Source organism: Dendropsophus ebraccatus, chromosome 4 (genome assembly GCF_027789765.1).
Source record: "Dendropsophus ebraccatus isolate aDenEbr1 chromosome 4, aDenEbr1.pat, whole genome shotgun sequence".
NCBI classification, from domain to species: domain Eukaryota; kingdom Metazoa; phylum Chordata; class Amphibia; order Anura; family Hylidae; genus Dendropsophus; species Dendropsophus ebraccatus.
The window spans coordinates 8,896,737-8,915,488 of NC_091457.1; the positions used below are offsets into that span (position 1 = coordinate 8,896,737).

Sequence of the window (18,752 nt, forward strand, 5' to 3'; positions counted from 1 at the left end):
GATGTGGTGGAACGGGAGATTGGCATCATGGATGTGCAGCCGACAAATCTGCGGCAACTGTGTGATGTCATCATGTCAATATGGACCAAATCTCTGAGGAAGCTTCCAGCACCTTGTTGTATCTATGGACCACCAAGAATTGAGGCAGTTCTGAAGGCAAAAGGGGGTCCAACCCGTTACTAGCATGGTGTACCTAATAAAGTGGCCGGTGAGTGTATACTACATCACCTGTTGCATCTCTCTATACACAATATATAACACCCATATCCATATCATATACACCTATATCCAGTACAGTCGTTCTCCCGTTATGTTATATACCCTTATGTACAGTACATGTTGTATACCCCATATACAGTATAACCGCTCCCCACCATGTTGTATACCCCTATATACAGTACAGTCACTCCTATGTTGTGTGCCCCTATACACAGTACATGTCATACAGACACTCCCTCCATGTTATATACCCCTATGTACAGTACATGTTGTATACCCCTATACTCTATAGTCACTCCCCCATGTTGTATACCCCTATATACAGTATAACCGCTCCCCACCATGTAGTATACCCCTATATACATTAGTCACTCCACCATGTTGTATACCCCTAAATACAGTCACTCCCCCGCCATATCGTTTACCCCTATATACAGTACATGTATACCCCTATATACAGCACAGTCACTCCCCGCCATCTTGTATACCCCTATATACAGTACAGCTGCTCCCCCGCCATGTCATATAGCCCTATATACAGTACAGCCGCTCCCCTACTATGTTGTATACCCCTATACACAGTACAGCCACTCCCCTACTATGTTGTATACCCCTATATACAGTACAGTCACCCCCCCCGCCATGTTGTATACCCCTATATACAGTACAGTCACCCCCCCCACCATGTTGTATACCCCTATATACAGTACAGTCACCCCCCCCGCCATGTTGTATACCCCTATATACAGTACAGTCACCCTCTGCCATGTTGCATACCCCTATCTACAGTACAGTCACCCCCCCCCCCGCCATGTTGTATACCCCTATATACAGTACAGCCACTCCCCTACTATGTTGTATACCCCTATATACAGTACAGTCACCCCCCCCGCCATGTTGTATACCCCTATATACAGTACAGTCACACACCCTCCGCCATGTTGTATACCCCTATATACAGTACAGTCACCCTCTGCCATGTTGTATACCCCTATATACAGTACAGTCACCCTGCCATGTTGTATACCCCTATATACAGTACAGTCACCCTGCCATGTTGTATACCCCTATATACAGTACAGTCACCCCCCCCGCCATGTTGTATACCCCTATATACAGTACAGTCACCCCCCCCGCCATGTTGTATACCCCTATATACAGTACAGTCACCCCCCCCCCCGCCATGTTGTATACCCCTATATACAGTACAGTCACCCTCTGCCATGTTGTATACCCCTATATACAGTACAGTCACCCCCCCGCCATGTTGTATACCCCTATATACAGTACAGCCACTCCCCTACTATGTTGTATACCCCTATATACAGTACAGTCACCCCCCCGCCATGTTGTATACCCCTATATACAGTACAGTCACACACCCCCCGCCATGTTGTATACCCCTATATACAGTACAGTCACCCTGCCATGTTGTATACCCCTATATACAGTACAGTCACCCCCAGGGCTGTGGAGTCGGAGTCGTGGAGTCGGAGCTAGTTTTGGCTGGAGTCAGAGTCGTGGAGTCGGAGTCGTGGAGTCGGAGCTAGTTTTGGCTGGAGTTGGAGTACCGACTAAGACCGTTGGAGATGTACCGACTCCAGCTTTAAAAAAATCTTTAAAAAATTTAGAATTGAGTTTTGATATAAATTTTATAAGTTTTGCTCATCAATATATTTTATGAGCAACATTCTAATAGGTCACTGAGCTATTGTTTCTGAGCTGGAAGAGTCCATTGTGTGGGGGGAGATCTGTGCTGTTCTCTTCCTGGATGCTGGATGACTGTATATGAGCAGCAGTGTAATATGAAGATATCCTGTGTAATATAGAGGAGGAGGAGACATAATAGTGTAGCTGTAACCTCTGTCCTCAGTGTGGTGTTTTCTCTGTGGGAGAAGATTGTGTGTTTTCCTTCATTGTTCTATGGCTGCAGCTGCGCGCGTGTGTGTGTGCGCGCGCTATGGCTGCAGACTGCTGTGTGTGTGTGTGTGTGTGCGCGCGCTATGGCTGCAGACGGCTGTGTGTGTGTGTGTGCGCGCGCGTGCTATGGCTGCAGACTGCTGTGTGTGTGTGTGTGTGTGCGCGCTATGGCTGCAGACGGCTGTGTGTGTGTGTGTGTGTGTGTGTGTGTGTGTGTGTGTGCGCGCGCGCGTGCTATGGCTGCAGACGGCTGTGTGTGTGTATGCTATGACTGTAGCAGGCTGTGTGTGTGCTATTGCTTGCCCCCACAGTGCTCCTCAACATCACTATGTGTGACCCCTCTCTATCAGTATGGCTGACCCCTCTATATCACAGGTATCTGGCATTGTTAGCAGTGTTTCTTTGTGTATGGTGAATATTTAGTTAGAAACATAGAAGATTGTCAGCAGGAAAAGACCACCTGCTCCATCTAGTCTAGTTGTGAGTAGTTCAGGACATGGAGGCTGGAGACTGGCTGCATCGCATCCACTGCACACGCAGGAAAGACTGCTTTATATACAGTATTCCTTTATTCCCTCAGAAGTCGCCCCAGGATCATGTAGGACATTAGAGAGAAGCTGCTGAGCCAGTGTGATAAATAACTCCCCTGGTATCTGACCGGCCATTTATGAAGGAGCAGGAGTCGGAGTCGGAGTCGGAGTCGGACCCGGACCTGATAAGATTCAGGAGTCGGAGTCAGAGTTGGAGTCGGAGCTGCGGCTTACCGACTCCACAGCCCTGGTCACCCCCCGCCATGTTGTATACCCCTATATACAGTACAGTCACCCCCCGCCATGTTGTATACCCCTATATACAGTACAGTCACCCCCCGCCATGTTGTATACCCCTATATACAGTACAGCCGCCCCCCCCCCACCATGTTGTATACCCCTATATACAGTACAGCCGCCCCCCCCCCACCATGTTGTATACCCCTATATACAGTACAGCCGCTCCCCCGCCATGTGCCCTGTTTACATGTTGTTTCCTCTATGCCGGCATCTATCCTCCCGCGGGGCACGGAGCCGGCAATCTGCTAATAGGTTACCGTTGTTCGCACTTTGCCTCCCCGGAGAAATGTATAATAGATTAAGTTGGCTTTGTTCAGTGCAAACAAGTCTGTGTTACGGAGAATATGAGTAATGCCGCATCCGTAATTGCCAACATCTGGCTTTCTATAAATCTGCTAAATTGCGAAGGAAGGCGAATTAGATTTTACTGTCATAAGTAAAGCGATTACACGGCGCGGCCCCGGGTTCATGTGTAAAGCCCCAGCCGCCATGACTGCCGAGCCCCGGCCCGCTCCTCGCCCCCTAATCCCGTTTACATCTTATTGTCCAATTATTCCCAAGCAACAAAGCCGCCGCCGCAGTGTTCATTTATTTGCCAGGTAGAAGTGAGAATCAATTTGTAGAATATTTGCCGGTTTAACCGCCCATGGTATGATTGAGCGCGCACTGCGATGGCGGCCACCTAATAGACGCAACGGATCCCCGGCTGAAGGATGATCCAATCAGGCCGGAACGCGTGTCCATCCCCTGATCCTTAATCCACCATCGATTCTTCTGCCAGTGAGGAATATTATCGGTAAGATTGGTTCCAGACGCTGACGGTTTCTCTCCGGTGGAGCAAATCAAACGGCCGGATTGTAAATGCTCCCTACGCTTTACGCAATTCTTATATTCAGAAGATTCCTGGTAGCGGCTGCATAGTCATCTGGAGTCAGGCAATATGGCGGCGTAAAATACCTATGTACCATAGTATAACCTATGTTCTATGCTGTGCACCGAGCTTTCCTGCTGCCATCTGACGCTGTGTACTGCTCTCTGAATTGATACAATATTATACATTGTATTCTAGTTCTGCTTTATATACTGGACTGAGCCAATCTCTGTTGCCAAACTACAATTCCCATTATACCCGGCTGTCCAGGCATGATGGGAGTTGTAGTTTAGCAGCAGCTGGTGTGCTAATGCTTCCCCCATACACCTTATACCAGGGGTAGGGAACCTCGGCCCTCCAGCTGTTGCAAAACTACAACTCCCATCATGCCTGGACAGCCAAGTTCCCCTACCCCTGCCTTATATATTTATTGGCCGTGCACGCTGCTGTTTCAGCCATCAGTTATTAAAGGTTTATGGTTTGCTTCAATGTAACAGCGTAGGTAAGGCCGGGTTCACACTACGTTGTTTTCATCAGTTTTCCAAAAAAAACGGATGAAAAAAATGGATGACAAAACAAATATATTTGTGTGCAGGGGCGTAACTACCACTGTATCAGCCATAGCAGCTGCTATGGGGCCCACTGCTTCAGGGGGCCCTGTTGCCTGCTTCTGCAATACACTGGGCCCCCTGAGCTGTCATCATTTGCAGCATTAGGTGGCCAAGTGGGCCTCCCAGGTTCTGCAAATGCATCTTTAACTGCAAGCACTCCTGACAAGCTCTTGTAGTTTTGATATAAAAAAAAAAAAGGATCAAAACTTATCCGTTGTTTTTAACATACACAAAAATGTGGTGGACCAGATTTTTGTGTAGGTTAAAAATAAAAATGGATGCGTTTTGATCAGTTTTTTTTTTTTTTTAAATAATGGAAGTCAATGGTAAAAACGGATGGACACAAACACATCCGTTTTTCCCAAAATACTTTGTGTGAACCCAGCGTGAGAGCCCTGTTACACGGGATGATTATCGTGCAAATTCGTGTTATATCGTTCGAATTTCGGGCGTAAATGCAGGCAACTATCAAACGACCAACAAGAAATCGTTCATCAATCATTTGGTGCAGACACTTTTTTTAATTTGAAATCTACTATTTAAAAATCTCCAGTCTTCCAGTACTTATCTGCTGCTGTATGTCCTGCAGGAAGTGGTGTATTCTCTCCAGTCTGACACAGTGCTCTCTGCTGCCACCTCTGTCCATGTCAGGAACTGTCCAGAGCAGGAGAGGTTTTCTATGGGGATTTGCTGCTGCTCTGGACAGTTCCTGACATGGACAGAGGTGGCAGCAGAGAGCACTGTGATAGATTGGAAAGAATACACCACTTCCTGCAGGGCATACAGCAGCTGATAAGTACTGGAAGACTGGAGATTTTTAAATACAAGTAATTTTCAAATCTGTATAAATTTCTGACACATTCCTACCACCTGTGGAGTACCCCTTGTGCTTGTGCAAAATACTGAAAACTTGCAAACCAAGTTTTGTGGTGTAAAGACTGATGTCTCCCCCCCCCCCACACACACAACCCCCCCCCCCCTCGTGAGGAGGAACCACAGATCCCAGCAGTGGCAGATTCCCCATAGCGTACAGCCCCTCCTGTGTTTCTGCTCCTCAGACTGACGGCCGCCCCTCCCCCGCCCGCCCCCTTTTATTTATCCTCCGTTCGGGTGGTAAATCTAGACGACAATCTTGCTGCCCACGCCGTAAATCCGCACAATGTAGCTTTCCGTATTTAAAGTAATTGTTATGTTTTGTGGGAGGAAAACATCACATGGCCGGGGCGGATGGCGGCAGCGTTATTATTACGTGTTAGAGTCTAAATCTGACTTACAGGGGTTTTATGAATCAGTCACCGCAGCTCTGACACCTTACACAACAGGCAGCAGCTGGAGACCACCAGGAGTTCGCTTGGTGGCAGGAGACGTACGATGGTGCCACAACCAGAGCGGCGGTACACCTGATCTGGGCTCTGCAACAATGATGGCAATTAAAGGGGTTATCCAGGATTAGAAAAACATGGCTGCTTTCTTCCAGAAACTGCCCCACCCCTGGTCTCAGGCTGTGTGTGATATGTAATACCGCACATCACCTGAGGACTGGAGTGGCGCCGTTTCTGGAATGTGGAGTATTAGGAATCACAGACTGGCAGAGCGGTGTACTATAGGGCGGCGGGGATGGCGTCCATCAGTGTAGTCACGTGTAGACCGTGTCCCTGTATACAGCTCTGCCGACCGTATCCCTGTATACAGCTCCACAGACCATATCCCTGTATACAGCTCCGCAGACCTTATCCCTGTATACAGCTCCGCAGACCGTATCCCTGTATACAGCTCCGCAGACCATATCCCTGTATACAGCTCCGCAGACCTTATCCCTGTATACAGCTCCGCAGACCTTATCCCTGTATACAGCTCCGCAGACCTTATCCCTGTATACAGCTCCGCAGACCTTATCCCTGTATACAGCTCCGCAGACCTTATCCCTGTATACAGCTCCGCAGACCTTATCCCTGTATACAGCTCCGCAGACCTTATCCCTGTATACAGCTCCGCAGACCTTATCCCTGTATACAGCTCCGCAGACCTTATCCCTGTATACAGCTCCGCAGACCTTATCCCTGTATACAGCTCCGCAGACCGTATCCCTGTATAAAGCTCCGCAGACCTTATCCCTGTATACAGCTCCGCAGACCTTATCCCTGTATACAGCTCCGCAGACCGTATCCCTGTATACAGCTCCGCAGACCGTATCCCTGTATACAGCTCCGCAGACCTTATCCCTGTATACAGCTCCGCAGACCGTATCCCTGTATACAGCTCCGCACACCGTATCCCTGTATACAGCTCCGCAGACTGTATCCCTGTATACAGCTCCGCAGACCGTATCCCTGTATACAGCTCCACAGACCATATCCGTGTATACAGCTCCACAGACCGTATCCCTGTATACAGCTCCACAGACCATATCCCTGTATACAGCTCCACAGACCGTATCCCTGTATACAGCTCCGCAGACCTTATCCCTGTATACAGCTCCGCAGACCTTATCCCTGTATACAGCTCCGCAGACAAGACTGAACGTGGGGAAATTGCAGCAGTAAAGGAGGGAGAGTAATACCTGTATGAATCTTAAGGCGTCCGGTTGTCCTTGGGACACACAGTATACAGGATATATCTCCTGTCCCCCCACTCTAACAGGCCCATCCTGCTGGGAATCCTTGTACAGCGCCATTACTGGGTGAGGTGATGAGCGGTGACATAGTCCCATCACATCACTCCATTACTCCATGTACATTGGGATCACTCCTCCTGTTGTAAATGTCACTGAATCAAAGCACAAACTCCTCACCGCTTACAGAGCAGAGTCAGTCGGCTTGCCTTAAAGGGGTTCTCCTACCATATAAGTGAGCACCTGTCCCAGTCAGGTCCGGCTGCTGCAGGTTCAGGGTTTGTTGGGCCATGTTCACACTGTGTTATTTTTCTCCTGTTTTTGTCTATGCTCTGAGGAGCCTGAATCACTGACTGACGTTGTCTCTGCAGATATTGATGAATGTGCCCTGAAGACTCACACCTGCTGGAACGACTCCGCCTGCGTCAACTTAGAAGGCGGCTTCGATTGTCTCTGCCCGTCCGGACCATCCTGTACGGGAGACTGTCCTCATGAAGGGGGGCTGAAACGCAACGGCCAAGTCTGGACCCTCAAAGAAGACAGATGTTCTGTATGTTCCTGCAAGGTAAAGCAATGCTCTTTATTACACACCAAGGTTCATATCCAGAGGCAATGCTCTGTAAGCTCGACAGCCTGGACTCCAGACTGAGAAGTGATACAATTGTGTCCAGTGTAGAGAATACTCTGTGAGCTCCAGACTGATACATTGTACATAGCTAGTCCTGCTCTCAGCTGTATCCAGTGTAGACAATGCTCTGTGAGCTCTACAGACTGATACATTGTACATAGCTAGTTCTGCTCTCAGCTGTATCCAGTGTAGACAATGCTCTGTGAGCTCCAGACTGATACATTGTACATAGCTAGTCCTGCTCTCAGCTGGTAGACAATGCTCTGTGAGCCCTCCTATAGGTTCTATACACAAAGTTTGGCCCTGACCTCCCATGACTGGGTGTCTGCTGTAATGTGAATGTGTAATCATCTGGAATATGTAAATGCTGACGGTATTGGCGCCCCACACCTGCGGCGCGGTTTTTCGGCACATTACTTTGGGGCGTCTGTTTCAGAAGCAGCAGAATCTCCAGCCTGGAATCATTGATAAGTGACACTTTCCGGATTAGTTTAATATGCAGCGTTCTATTTCGGAGCCGTCAACACAGCTGTGCGAGCGCAAGGAGCGGCGGCGGAGGAAAGTGGATGGAAGATATAAATACTCTGGAGTTTATATCCAAGACTTCATAGTCACATGTATAGGTGGAGATGGACAGTGCGAGGCCGGGGGATCACTGCTGGGATGGTTATATGGGGGTGATGGGGGCATGTATAGGGCGCCCCCAACTGGTTGGAAACATTGCCATTGGGGTAATTGTTATGCAACTCTCATACAGCTGATCCATTTTTCTGATCAGCTATAATGACTGTCAGTCCTGGATTGTTTAGACTGGTTAGAGTCCCTTTCCTGGTGAGTCTATACCTAGTGGGTCTTGTATCTCTATAGTTCTTTGCTTCTTGTAGGTTTTGTTTTTATTTAAATATTTATAATTTGCTGCATACTTTTTTTTTTGCTTTTTTTTAGTCCCCTGGCTGTCTTCTCATAGTTTTTGGTCCTACAGTAAGTTCTGTGGGCATCCGAGTAATGAGAGCCTGCTGTCCCCGCATCATGCTCCGCCCCTGCAGAGAGAATCCCTGTCCCATGCAGAGAGAAACCCTGTCCCCTGCCCCGCCTCTGCAGAGAGAATCCGTGTTGTGCCCCGCCCCTCCAGAGAGAATCCCTACGCCCCTGCAGAGAGAATTCCTGTCCCCTGCTCCACCCCTGCAGAGAGAATCCCTGTGTTGTGCCCCGCCCCTCCAGAGAGAATCCCTGTCCTCTGCTCCACCCCTGCAGAGAGAATCCCTGTCCCATGCATCACCCCTGCAGAGAGAATCCCTGTCCCATGCATCACCCCTGCATAGAGAATCCCTGTCCCCTGCAGAGAGAATCCCTGTCCCATGCATCACCCCTGCATAGAGAATCCCTGTCCCCTGCAGAGAGAATCCCTGTCCCATGCATCACCCCTGCATAGAGAATCCCTGTCCCCTGCAGAGAGAATCCCTGTCCCCTGCAGAGAGAATCCCTGTCCCATGCATCACCCCTGCATAGAGAATCCCTGTCCCCTGCAGAGAGAATCCCTGTCCCATGCATCACCCCTGCATAGAGAATCCCTGTCCCCTGCAGAGAGAATTCCTGTGTCCTTCCCCGCCCCTGCAGAGAGAATCCCCATGCCCTGCTCCGCCTCTTGCAGAGAGAATCCCTTTGTCATGTTCTGCCCTGGCCAAATCTGCAAAAAAATTTCCTGTATTATGCTGCACCCCGCATAAAATTCCCTGTCTTATGCTCCGCCCCTGCATATGGATTCCCTGTGCCATGCTTTGTCCCTGCAGAGCGAATCCCTATTTCATGCTCCGCCCCTGAGGCTGTGTACACATTGTGGCGGATTTGCTCCTTTTAGCCGATGGTGTACATAACATAGCACTTCTTATTGTAACCGTCTGTTCCAGCGCAGCTTTGAGTCGTTACAGTGTAGCGTCCCAGGCCCTACGCGCTTTATGATCTCACAGGGGACGGGGGCAGCGCCTGCCAGCATTCCCAGGGAGGAGCATTAATAATGATGGAACGTTAAGCAGTTGGGAATCAATGAGCGAGTCATTCGTAATCACCCTTATAATTTACGGCTCCGGCTCCTCCACCCGGCAATTTAGCTCCATAAATAAATTACACGACGCCTTTCATACCCGCGTCCCATCGCTGGAACATGAAAACAACAAAACCCAACCACGCCGGCTCCCGCTCTCTGCAGAACGCCGTAAATTTTACGAGTCCATTCCCTTTCGTGGTTTATCAGCTTTTTGTGCGTTTTTTATTGTAACGAGTGTTAATGTTTTGGCGGTTATTAGGCGGGGGAGGGGGGCGCTGCACCTGTCGCTGCCGCTCTAATACCTTCCCCATCATTATACCGCTGAATATTGGAGTTGATAGTAATTGAATGCGCTGAGGAGCGAGGGAACGTGGCAGGTAATGACTGCGGGGAGAGTGCCGGAGCGCTGACCTTAGACAACCCGGCCATCTGCAGATAGACAGCGCACCATATGCCGCCTGCATCGGGAGCACCGGCTGCACAATGCTTCACCAGTCCTCCTGGATAGATTGGCTGAAACGCGTCACGTATAGTAACCCTCTCCTATTAACACCTGAACTAACAGGGGGCAGACTGTGATGTACACAGAGTCACTGAGGGTCCAAGTATAAGGTGGTGGGTAGAGAGATCACATCAAGTGTTACAGAGAGGAAAGAGCAGCACAGAGTATTTCAGGAGGGAGGGGGTGCTGATCTTGTAGGTGGTAATAGACAGTGTTATATAGTGGAAGAAGCAGGGTCTTCAGCAGCACAGAGTATTTCAGAAGGGAGGGTGTGCTGATCCTCTGGGCGGTCATAGACTGAGTGTTATATAGTGGAAGGAGCAGGGTCCTTTAGCAGAGCAGAGTATTTCAGGAGGGAGGGGGTTCTCAGCAGAACAGAGTATTTCAGGAGGGAGGGGGTTCTCAGCAGAACAGAGTATTTCAGGAGGGAGGGGGTCCTCAGCAGAACAAAGTATTTCAGGAGGGAGGGGGTCCTCAGCAGAACAGAGTATTTCAGGAGGGAGGGGGCGCTGATCTTGTAGGTGGTCATAGACAGTGTTATATAGTGAAAAGAGCAGGGTCCTTAGCAGCACAGAGTATTTAAGAAAAGAGGTGGTATTGATGTAATGGGTGGTCATAGACTAAGGTGGTGGGTAGAGAAATCCCATCAAGTGTTACATAGAGGAAAGAGCAGCACAGAGTATTTCAGGAGGGAGGGGGTGCTGATCTTGTAGGTGGTCATAGACAGTATTATATAGTGGAGCAGGTTCCTCAGCAGAACAGAGTATTTCAGGGGAGAAGTGTGCTGATTTTATGGGAAGTCATAGTGTTATATAGTGATAAGAAGCAGGGTGTCTGACAGCACAGAGTATTTCAGGAGGTAGGTAAGCAGATCTTGTGGGAGGTTGTAGAGTTATATAGTAAACGGGATGGGGTTCCCAGCAGCACAGAGTATTTTAGGAGAGCATTGTGCTGATCATGTGGGATGTCATGGGCTGATAGATATGTAATGTAAGGAGCAGGGTGCCCAGCAGCACAGAGGAATTCAGGATTGTGCTGATCTTGTGGGGGGCCTGTCTGCTCGCGTGAAGGCTAGGGCATACAATGAGTGGCGCAGTGTCATAGAGTAAGGAGGGGAACAGAGAAGTAATGGTAGGTCCCCTGTGGCACAGAGTATTTCAGGAACGTGACACAGACCGTGGTAACATCAGTCGTTTCTTTTTGATGTGAAACGCGGTGGGGATCGGCTCATTGAACAGAACACAGAAGGTCCCGGGTGCCCCGGATGGCAGCGGCATGCTGAGATTTGTAGTTTCCCAGCAGATAATAAGCCTCTGGCTGAACACAATCATTAGTCGCTTGTTCCCATAGACTTGTACGAGTGAACCCGGCAGCTGGAGACACGATAGCAAAATAATTAATCCCAATGTGGAGGCCGATACTGAGGAGATGGTGCTGATGCTGCAGAACGGTAACAGCGAGGAGAGCGGCCGCGGTTATGTACCATCACATGATCAGCGACAATGGAGGCAATGTCAGCCGGTGATGGTCACAGCGAGACACATTACTGAGGAGCCATCTGAAGACATATGTAGCAACCCATTACAGCAATCAAAGGGGGAGCAGATGTATACAAGCTACTCCCGACATGCGGCTTCTCCTCCCTATCACATAAAAAAACGTAATGAAAAGCAATTAAGTCTAAAATGACCAATGAATGGATGACAGAAAAGTGGACAGTTCCTTTAAGGGAAAAGAATTGATTCACACTGATTGATACTAGATTAAATAGGAGAAATGCACATTGGAGGGGGGGGGGGGGGGTCTTGTGATGGTCACCATGAAAAACATTACTGAGGATCCATGTAGAAACATATGTAGCATCCCATGATGGCAATCACAGGGAGAGCTATGAAACTATGGTCGCTTTCATCCAAAAGACACCCCCTGAAGAAGCAAACAGGAGAAATGCACATTGAAGGTCTCATGATGGTCACAATGAAACACATTCCTGAGGATCCATGTAGAAACATATGTAGCATCCCATGATGGCAATGACAGGGAGAGCTATGAAACTATGGTTGCTTTCATCCAAAAGACACCCCCTGAAGAAGCAAACAGGAGAAATGCACGTTGGGGATCTTGGTGATTCTGGAGTCCTTTATTATACAAGTTGTAAAGATTTTTCGGGTGAAGTGTAATATATGCAGCATAACTATATAGACATAGGGACCACTGCTCGGCTCGGTGTTCTCAGGGATATTTTGCTGAAGTGAGAATACCTCTTTTTTATAGGGGTATTCTGAAGATTTTTTTTTCTTTCAAATCAAATGGTTTCAGATAATTACACAGATTTGTAAATTTGAATATTTAAAAACCTTCCCATACTTATCAGCTGCTGTATGTCCTGCAGGAATTGGTGCATTCCTTCCAGTCTGACATAATGCTCTCTGCTGCCAACTCTGTCCATGTCAGGAACTGTCCGAAGTAGGAGAGGTTTTCTATGGGGATTTGCTACTGCTCTGGACAGAGGTGGCAGCAGAGAGCATGGACACTGGAAAGAATACACAACTTTCTGCAGGGCATACAGCAGCTGATGAGTGCTGGAAGACTGGAGATTTTTTAACAGAAGTAAATTACAAATCTCTGGCACCAGTTGATTTAAAAGAAAAAAAAATGGTGAACTATCCCTTTAAAGTTTTTAGTGCCAAAGGGTCACGGTAAAGCTGTTGTGACCTGTTCCTGGCCCGCCGGCCTATAAATCTTAGCCTCAATGGCAGACGCACCCGATTCTCGCGATATTGACGTCCTTCATCTGGGAATCTGGGGCATAAGGAGTAATATTTCGGAGGCGCTGTGGCGTTGGCGGGGCCGGTGACAGCTGTCTGCCAGGCTTCTAATGAAGTGTTCCTTTCTGTAAATTGATCCGGGGCCACCTGCGCTGCCCGGGCGGAGGGGAAATTATTTCCTCGCCTCTTATTCCAGAGACAGTGTGTGGCTAAGTATGGCTGTGACAGCTCCGAGAAGCTGCAGCTACTTAAAGATTTCATTCACATAATTGATGAGATGTGAAATTGGTTCACTCTCGATTTGCCCCGCAGCTTATTCCAACTATACAATTTTTTCCTTTTTTCCCGCGGATAATAGAGAGAAATTTTACGTTGGGTTTGAGGAGGGGGGGGGGGGGCGACTTCAAAGCGTTAACAGAGAATAATGTCATTGATTGAATGGGGAGCGGATTATCAGAGATTTGTCAAACACCGAACCTCAAAAGGCAGAAGGAGGCGGTGGCGGCGGCTTATCAATCCTGGAGAAAGGCACATGGAGCCTGAGCCGCTGATTCTGTGGATCAGCGCAGGAGACTACTCTGCTGCTGATCATCATCATATATTCATCTCAGTTTGCAGTTGTATTGCTGCATTAAAAGAGGGTGAGACCACTGTACACAATGGCCGATGAAGGATGACATCATCGACACAGGACCCACCCAAGAGCATAGCCATATTTCCCATTGGGCAGGGTAGGCAGCTGCCCGGGGGCCCATGACTCATCGGGGGCCCCCTCTGTGCTCTGAACTGATTGTAATTCTGTGTGTCTATGTTATTCTTTCTTGTAAGAACGGGGCCACGGACCGCACCGCAGGGAGCTGTCTCCCCACAGAAAGAGGAGATAACCCAAAGAAGGTGTATTCACTGTGTAGGTGCTTAGTGAAGAACCACAGAGTCCCAATATAATAAATAAAATCTGTTTACTTGATGTAGGAAGCAGGTAATACAGCTTTGCCTTGATATGGTACTTTATACTTGATAGGCTAAATCTGTACTGGGAGTGGAGCAGAAGATACAGCCATTCTGAGGTAGAAAGTTCAGAAAAGTAGAAAGGAGGATGTCGAGAGAGTCCAAACCCAAGTAGTACTGTGCTCTGCCGGAACTTCAGAGGTAGAAGAAGTAAAATACTTTAAAGTAGAGAGAATACTTGTGCCTGTGTTTTGACTCTTTGGTCTTTGCACCACATATTGCTCACCAGTGTCGGATGACCCGTCCTAGAGGGTGACACAAGTCCCAGACCTTGTTACCTGAATGAGCGGCATGCTGAGGGTTTCCTGCTTACACCTGCGCTGCGAGATAGAGTGCATAGGTTTCTATAAACTTTGCTCTATCCGGATCAGTTCCTTACTCTTTAAAGATACTGTTCTGCACTGTGTTCCTTCTGATTGTCGGCGTGGGTTGAGATAATCCCTGACTTGTCCTCACTAGTCCTCTCTCAACAATGCATAGTGTGGAATATGGTTACTTGAAGAGAAACTGTGGGGAGCGTCCTACCTCTACAGAGATTAAAGGCAAAGTCCCTACACTTTCTCTACCCATGTGACTTCCTTCCTACAGCGCATGTAAGGTGTGCTGTAAGTGGGTGAGGAGTGCATTTGAAAGATGCAAAGGGAAAGGTGATAGGAAAGAAGGAGAAAGAACTCTCATTGGTGTACAGATCCATGTGACACACAAACAAAACAATAACTCTTTAACTTCTACAGCCCTGCAATATCTAGGCATACATACTTGCGATAACGACATCTAGTGGTAAAACTTTGGTACTGCTACATTACCACTTACACACGAGTACAGACTTTTGCAAAGGGTGTAACCAATAGCAACACCCGTGGTGGGACACCACAGGTGCACAAGGACATCACAGGGGAAGGGTTACTAAGAGTCCCCTCGGGGGCGGTCACTTGTTCCATGTAAGTAACATCTCTTTCATCTTTTCCTAACAGGATGGAAAAATCTTCTGCAGAAGGACGGCATGCGACTGCCAGAACCCGAGCGTCGACCTGTTCTGCTGCCCCGAGTGCGACACCAGGGTCACCAGTCAGTGTCTGAATCAAAATGGCCGCAAACTCTACCACAGTGGAGATAAGTGGACCTACAGCTGCCAGGAATGTCGCTGCCTGGTAAGATGGTGCACCCTGTATGGAGCAATGTAATATAGTAAGCCTCCTACTAGATCCTCATCTTTGGTGGGTCAGGGCACTGACACCACCCCGTCAGCAAGCCCTGGATCAAACATAGATTGAGAAGAACTTCAGATTGGAGGCTTGGGGGCGGGCTGGATGATACAGATTCCCTTTAAGTTTTCCCTTGAATGGCGACACTGCTGTGTTTAGAGGAGAAACATAATAAATAGAGTGAATAATCAGTAGGTTATAAATGAGGGAGATCAGCGTTTAACTGTTAAACCACCAAGAACAAAGTGATTATATTCTAAAAAGTTACAAAAAGTTTGACATGTCTATCTCTGCAGGCCGGAGAGGTGGACTGCTGGCCCCTGAGCTGTCCGTCTCTGAGCTGTGAGTACACGGCCATGTCAGAGGGCGAGTGCTGCCCACACTGTGTGGACGACCCCTGCTTAGCAGATAACATCACCTATGACATCAAGAAGACCTGTGAAGACCATGGGATCACCCGGCTCAGCGGCTCCGTATGGACAATGTCTGGATCTCCGTGTACAACTTGCAAATGCAAGGTAAAAAAAAAAAAAGTTAGCTAAATTTTCCATGGTTACAGACTACAAACACACCCTGTGTAGTCGGATCCTGAAGCAGAGTCCTTTTCCTTTGATGTAGATAAGAGTAACACAACATCAGGATCTGACTACGCAGGGTGCGCTTGTAGTCTGTTACCAAGGAGACAGAGCTCTGCATAGGAACTGTTCAAACAACACAGTAGGATTTTTTTTTAATAATTTCTTTTAACGCTTTAGATGCCTTGAATCAGTAAAGCAGCATTGTAAAAATCTTTGTTCATTTTATAATGAAACAATCTGCAAAGTTTCAATCATATTTTGTGTTTTAATCTTCTCTATTTCCACAATCTCTCCCGCTGTTGGGGAGTAGGATCATTTATGTTCACCCAGCAGAGACTGAAAACCTGTAAAGATGTCATGTTTCTCACAGCTGAGTGCGTGTTTCAGTGTATGCCACTGAGCCCTCCACATCAGTCACGCGGACGAAGGTGGGGGAGGGAGTGGGCGTGCATGCTGCAGCTCAGCACAGCCTCAATTTTTTTCCCCCCACTTTTGAACTGACTGGTGTCAGAAACTTTTATAAATTTGTAATTTACTTCTATTTAAAAATCTCCAGCCTTCTAGTACTCATCAGCTGCTGTATGTCCTGCAGAAAATGCTTGAATATCGAGCTTCGTCAAGTCTTCCGATAGTACTTAAGCTTGAACGAGGTAGCTCAGTGTATAAAATGGTTCTAAATCACCCACATGCAGATATAACAGAGATTTGCCAGACCTCATAGTCCATAGCTGTGCGGGGCATTGACGGAACACCGGAGAAGGCTTCCCTACTATCACATTAGTTGAAATTCTGCAACCTAAGCTTTTCCGTCCCCGGTACGAGAGGTTCATCTCCATTTAATCATTTTGAGAGAATTCGGCTTCAGTAGGAGGCGGGTAAAGGCCTGTTATATAAAATGCTGTAAGATGTGTGATTCACTGTACTGGCTGAGATCAGCGGCTTCCTCTCGGGTGTCTGCGCTCTGCCTCCCCGCTGCTCCCCGTTTACGTCTGCCGGGACCGCCACTTTCAAGTCTCAGACGTTTTTGTGTCATGTTGAGATTTTTTCTCTTTCTGGGGGCAGATGAGACTCGGCGAGAATGAAAAAGGCATTAATTCTTCATTCAATGCAAATGTCAGAGCGAGGAGAACGGGGAGAGTCACGTTAATCGCACCAACAAAATAGAGGCTCTAATTTTATGATGTGTCTTAAGCACATTTTACCATGTTTTATGCAAAAACGCTACTGTGATGCTTAAAATGTACCTGGCTCTGGGGAATACTGCTTCTCATTGAAAAGACTAACAGGCAATGCTCCATGGGAAAAAAGTATGCAAATGAGCTCTCTTAGAGAAGAAAGAAAACTAGAGTTACGGCCAGTAGGTGGCACTATGGAGACAGTTTCCTTCCTGTTGTAGGAATGCCAGTTTGCATGTCCTCTATGTAACTTGCATTAGACACATCCTACGTAGAGATGAGCGAACCTGGAGCATGCTCGAGTCGACCCGAACCTTCGGCATTTGATTAGCGGTGGCTGCTAAAGCTGGATAAAGCCCTAAGGCTATATGTAAAACATGGATATAGTCATTGGCTGTATCCATGTTTTCCAGACAACGTTAGAGCATTATCCAAGTTCTGCAGCCCCAGCTAATCAAATGCCGAACGTTCGGGTTCGGATGGACTCGAACCCAAACCTGGTTCACTCATCTCTAATCCTACGTCTTTCTCAAAATTGAAGAAGGGGAGTGGCTTGGTGCCAAGAAGGTGATGGACCAAGCAGACTATGATTTTTTTTTTTTACCAGAACAAAAAGTGGTTTTCATGAGAAGGAAATTTGTCAATGGTTGAATAAACAAATCTTAAAAGCTGAAATTGAAACATTTAAGCCCCACCCACGAGGAGCCTGAACTGCCTTAGAATGCCCTTTAGATGAGCACTTCAGCCACTCTCTTTTGTAGCTTACTTTGCCAGATTGTGTCAACAGACTTCAGGAGTATTAGCAAGTACTGTACTGTGTGCAACTCCAGTAAAATGACCACCGATAGTTTCTGTATTGCAGAGGGTCGGTCCTATCAATAAGGAAATAGAGAGGGGTGAGTGTATTTTTGCGATCTCCTTAAATTGTTAATGTTTCTTTCTCTCTCCACAGAATGGAAGCGTCTGCTGCTCAGTGGATCTAGAATGTCTTCACAATAACTAAGGTTCTAAACACGGGACTCTCGTACGAGAGAAAGAAAATAGAAAAAAAAAAAAAATGACAGGATGCAGTTCCCATCAATACGTGATGTACGATGACTCAATGTTTTATACAACGGACAAATTACCAAAGTCTCCACCATGAGGAAGATATTTGGCAGTCGCTTGCAGAATTCTCATTCATACTGCCCTCGCCCGGGGCGGCCCCAGGTTACTGTCGTCACAAGGATTCTCAAAGCTCAAAAACTCCAGCAGTTAATGATCTCAATGTTGTGAGTCTCAAAACTTTTTACTTGTCCCATCAGAAAACACCTTTCAATTGGTTTCTTGTAAAATTTGGTGTCTTTTTCTTCTTCTTCTACTTCCACCATCGACAACCACCATGACTGGCGGAAGATCTCACCTTCACGAATGTCACGGATTTTTTTTGAGGTCCCTGCCTGGTGTATTTATGGAAATCTGTATATATGTGCAGTCTAATGGCATAGCTTCTTTATTTAATAGCTTATTACGTCACCCAGTGTCTCGAAAAATGTAAAAATAAAATAAAAAAACTTTACAAGCTACTTAGAGGAATATGATCTCCAAGCTGGACTTCTGTCACAAGATGATCAGTTCTCCTTCCTTTCTCTCAATGAAATAGACTTATGGCTTTAGATATGGACCACTGGCCCTGACTCCGCCCTACCAGTAGGAACAAACCAACCCCAAAAAATGTATCTCTTTGGACCCTACGATCATGTGATCCCAGTGATGCTCTCGTCACACTGAAAGACTATGCCG

At 47.5% G+C, this 18,752-nt stretch overlaps 1 protein-coding gene across 4 annotated transcripts in view; it reads left to right on the forward strand.

Moving 5' to 3' along the window:
- Positions 1-18,526, forward strand: part of NELL1 (neural EGFL like 1) — a 445,407-nt gene extending 426,881 nt beyond the window's left edge. For 3 of the 4 annotated variants that reach the window (XM_069968052.1, XM_069968054.1, XM_069968053.1), the window contains 4 exons: positions 7,434-7,627; positions 14,987-15,163; positions 15,514-15,735; positions 17,923-18,526. In XM_069968052.1, the coding sequence (XP_069824153.1) occupies positions 7,434-7,627; positions 14,987-15,163; positions 15,514-15,735; positions 17,923-17,973 (644 nt within the window). In that variant the 3' untranslated portion in view covers positions 17,974-18,526. The remainder of the gene's footprint in view (positions 1-7,433; positions 7,628-14,986; positions 15,164-15,513; positions 15,736-17,922) is intronic. The other variant, XM_069968055.1, reaches the window with a different exon arrangement.
- The last annotated feature ends 226 nt before the right edge of the window (positions 18,527-18,752 follow it).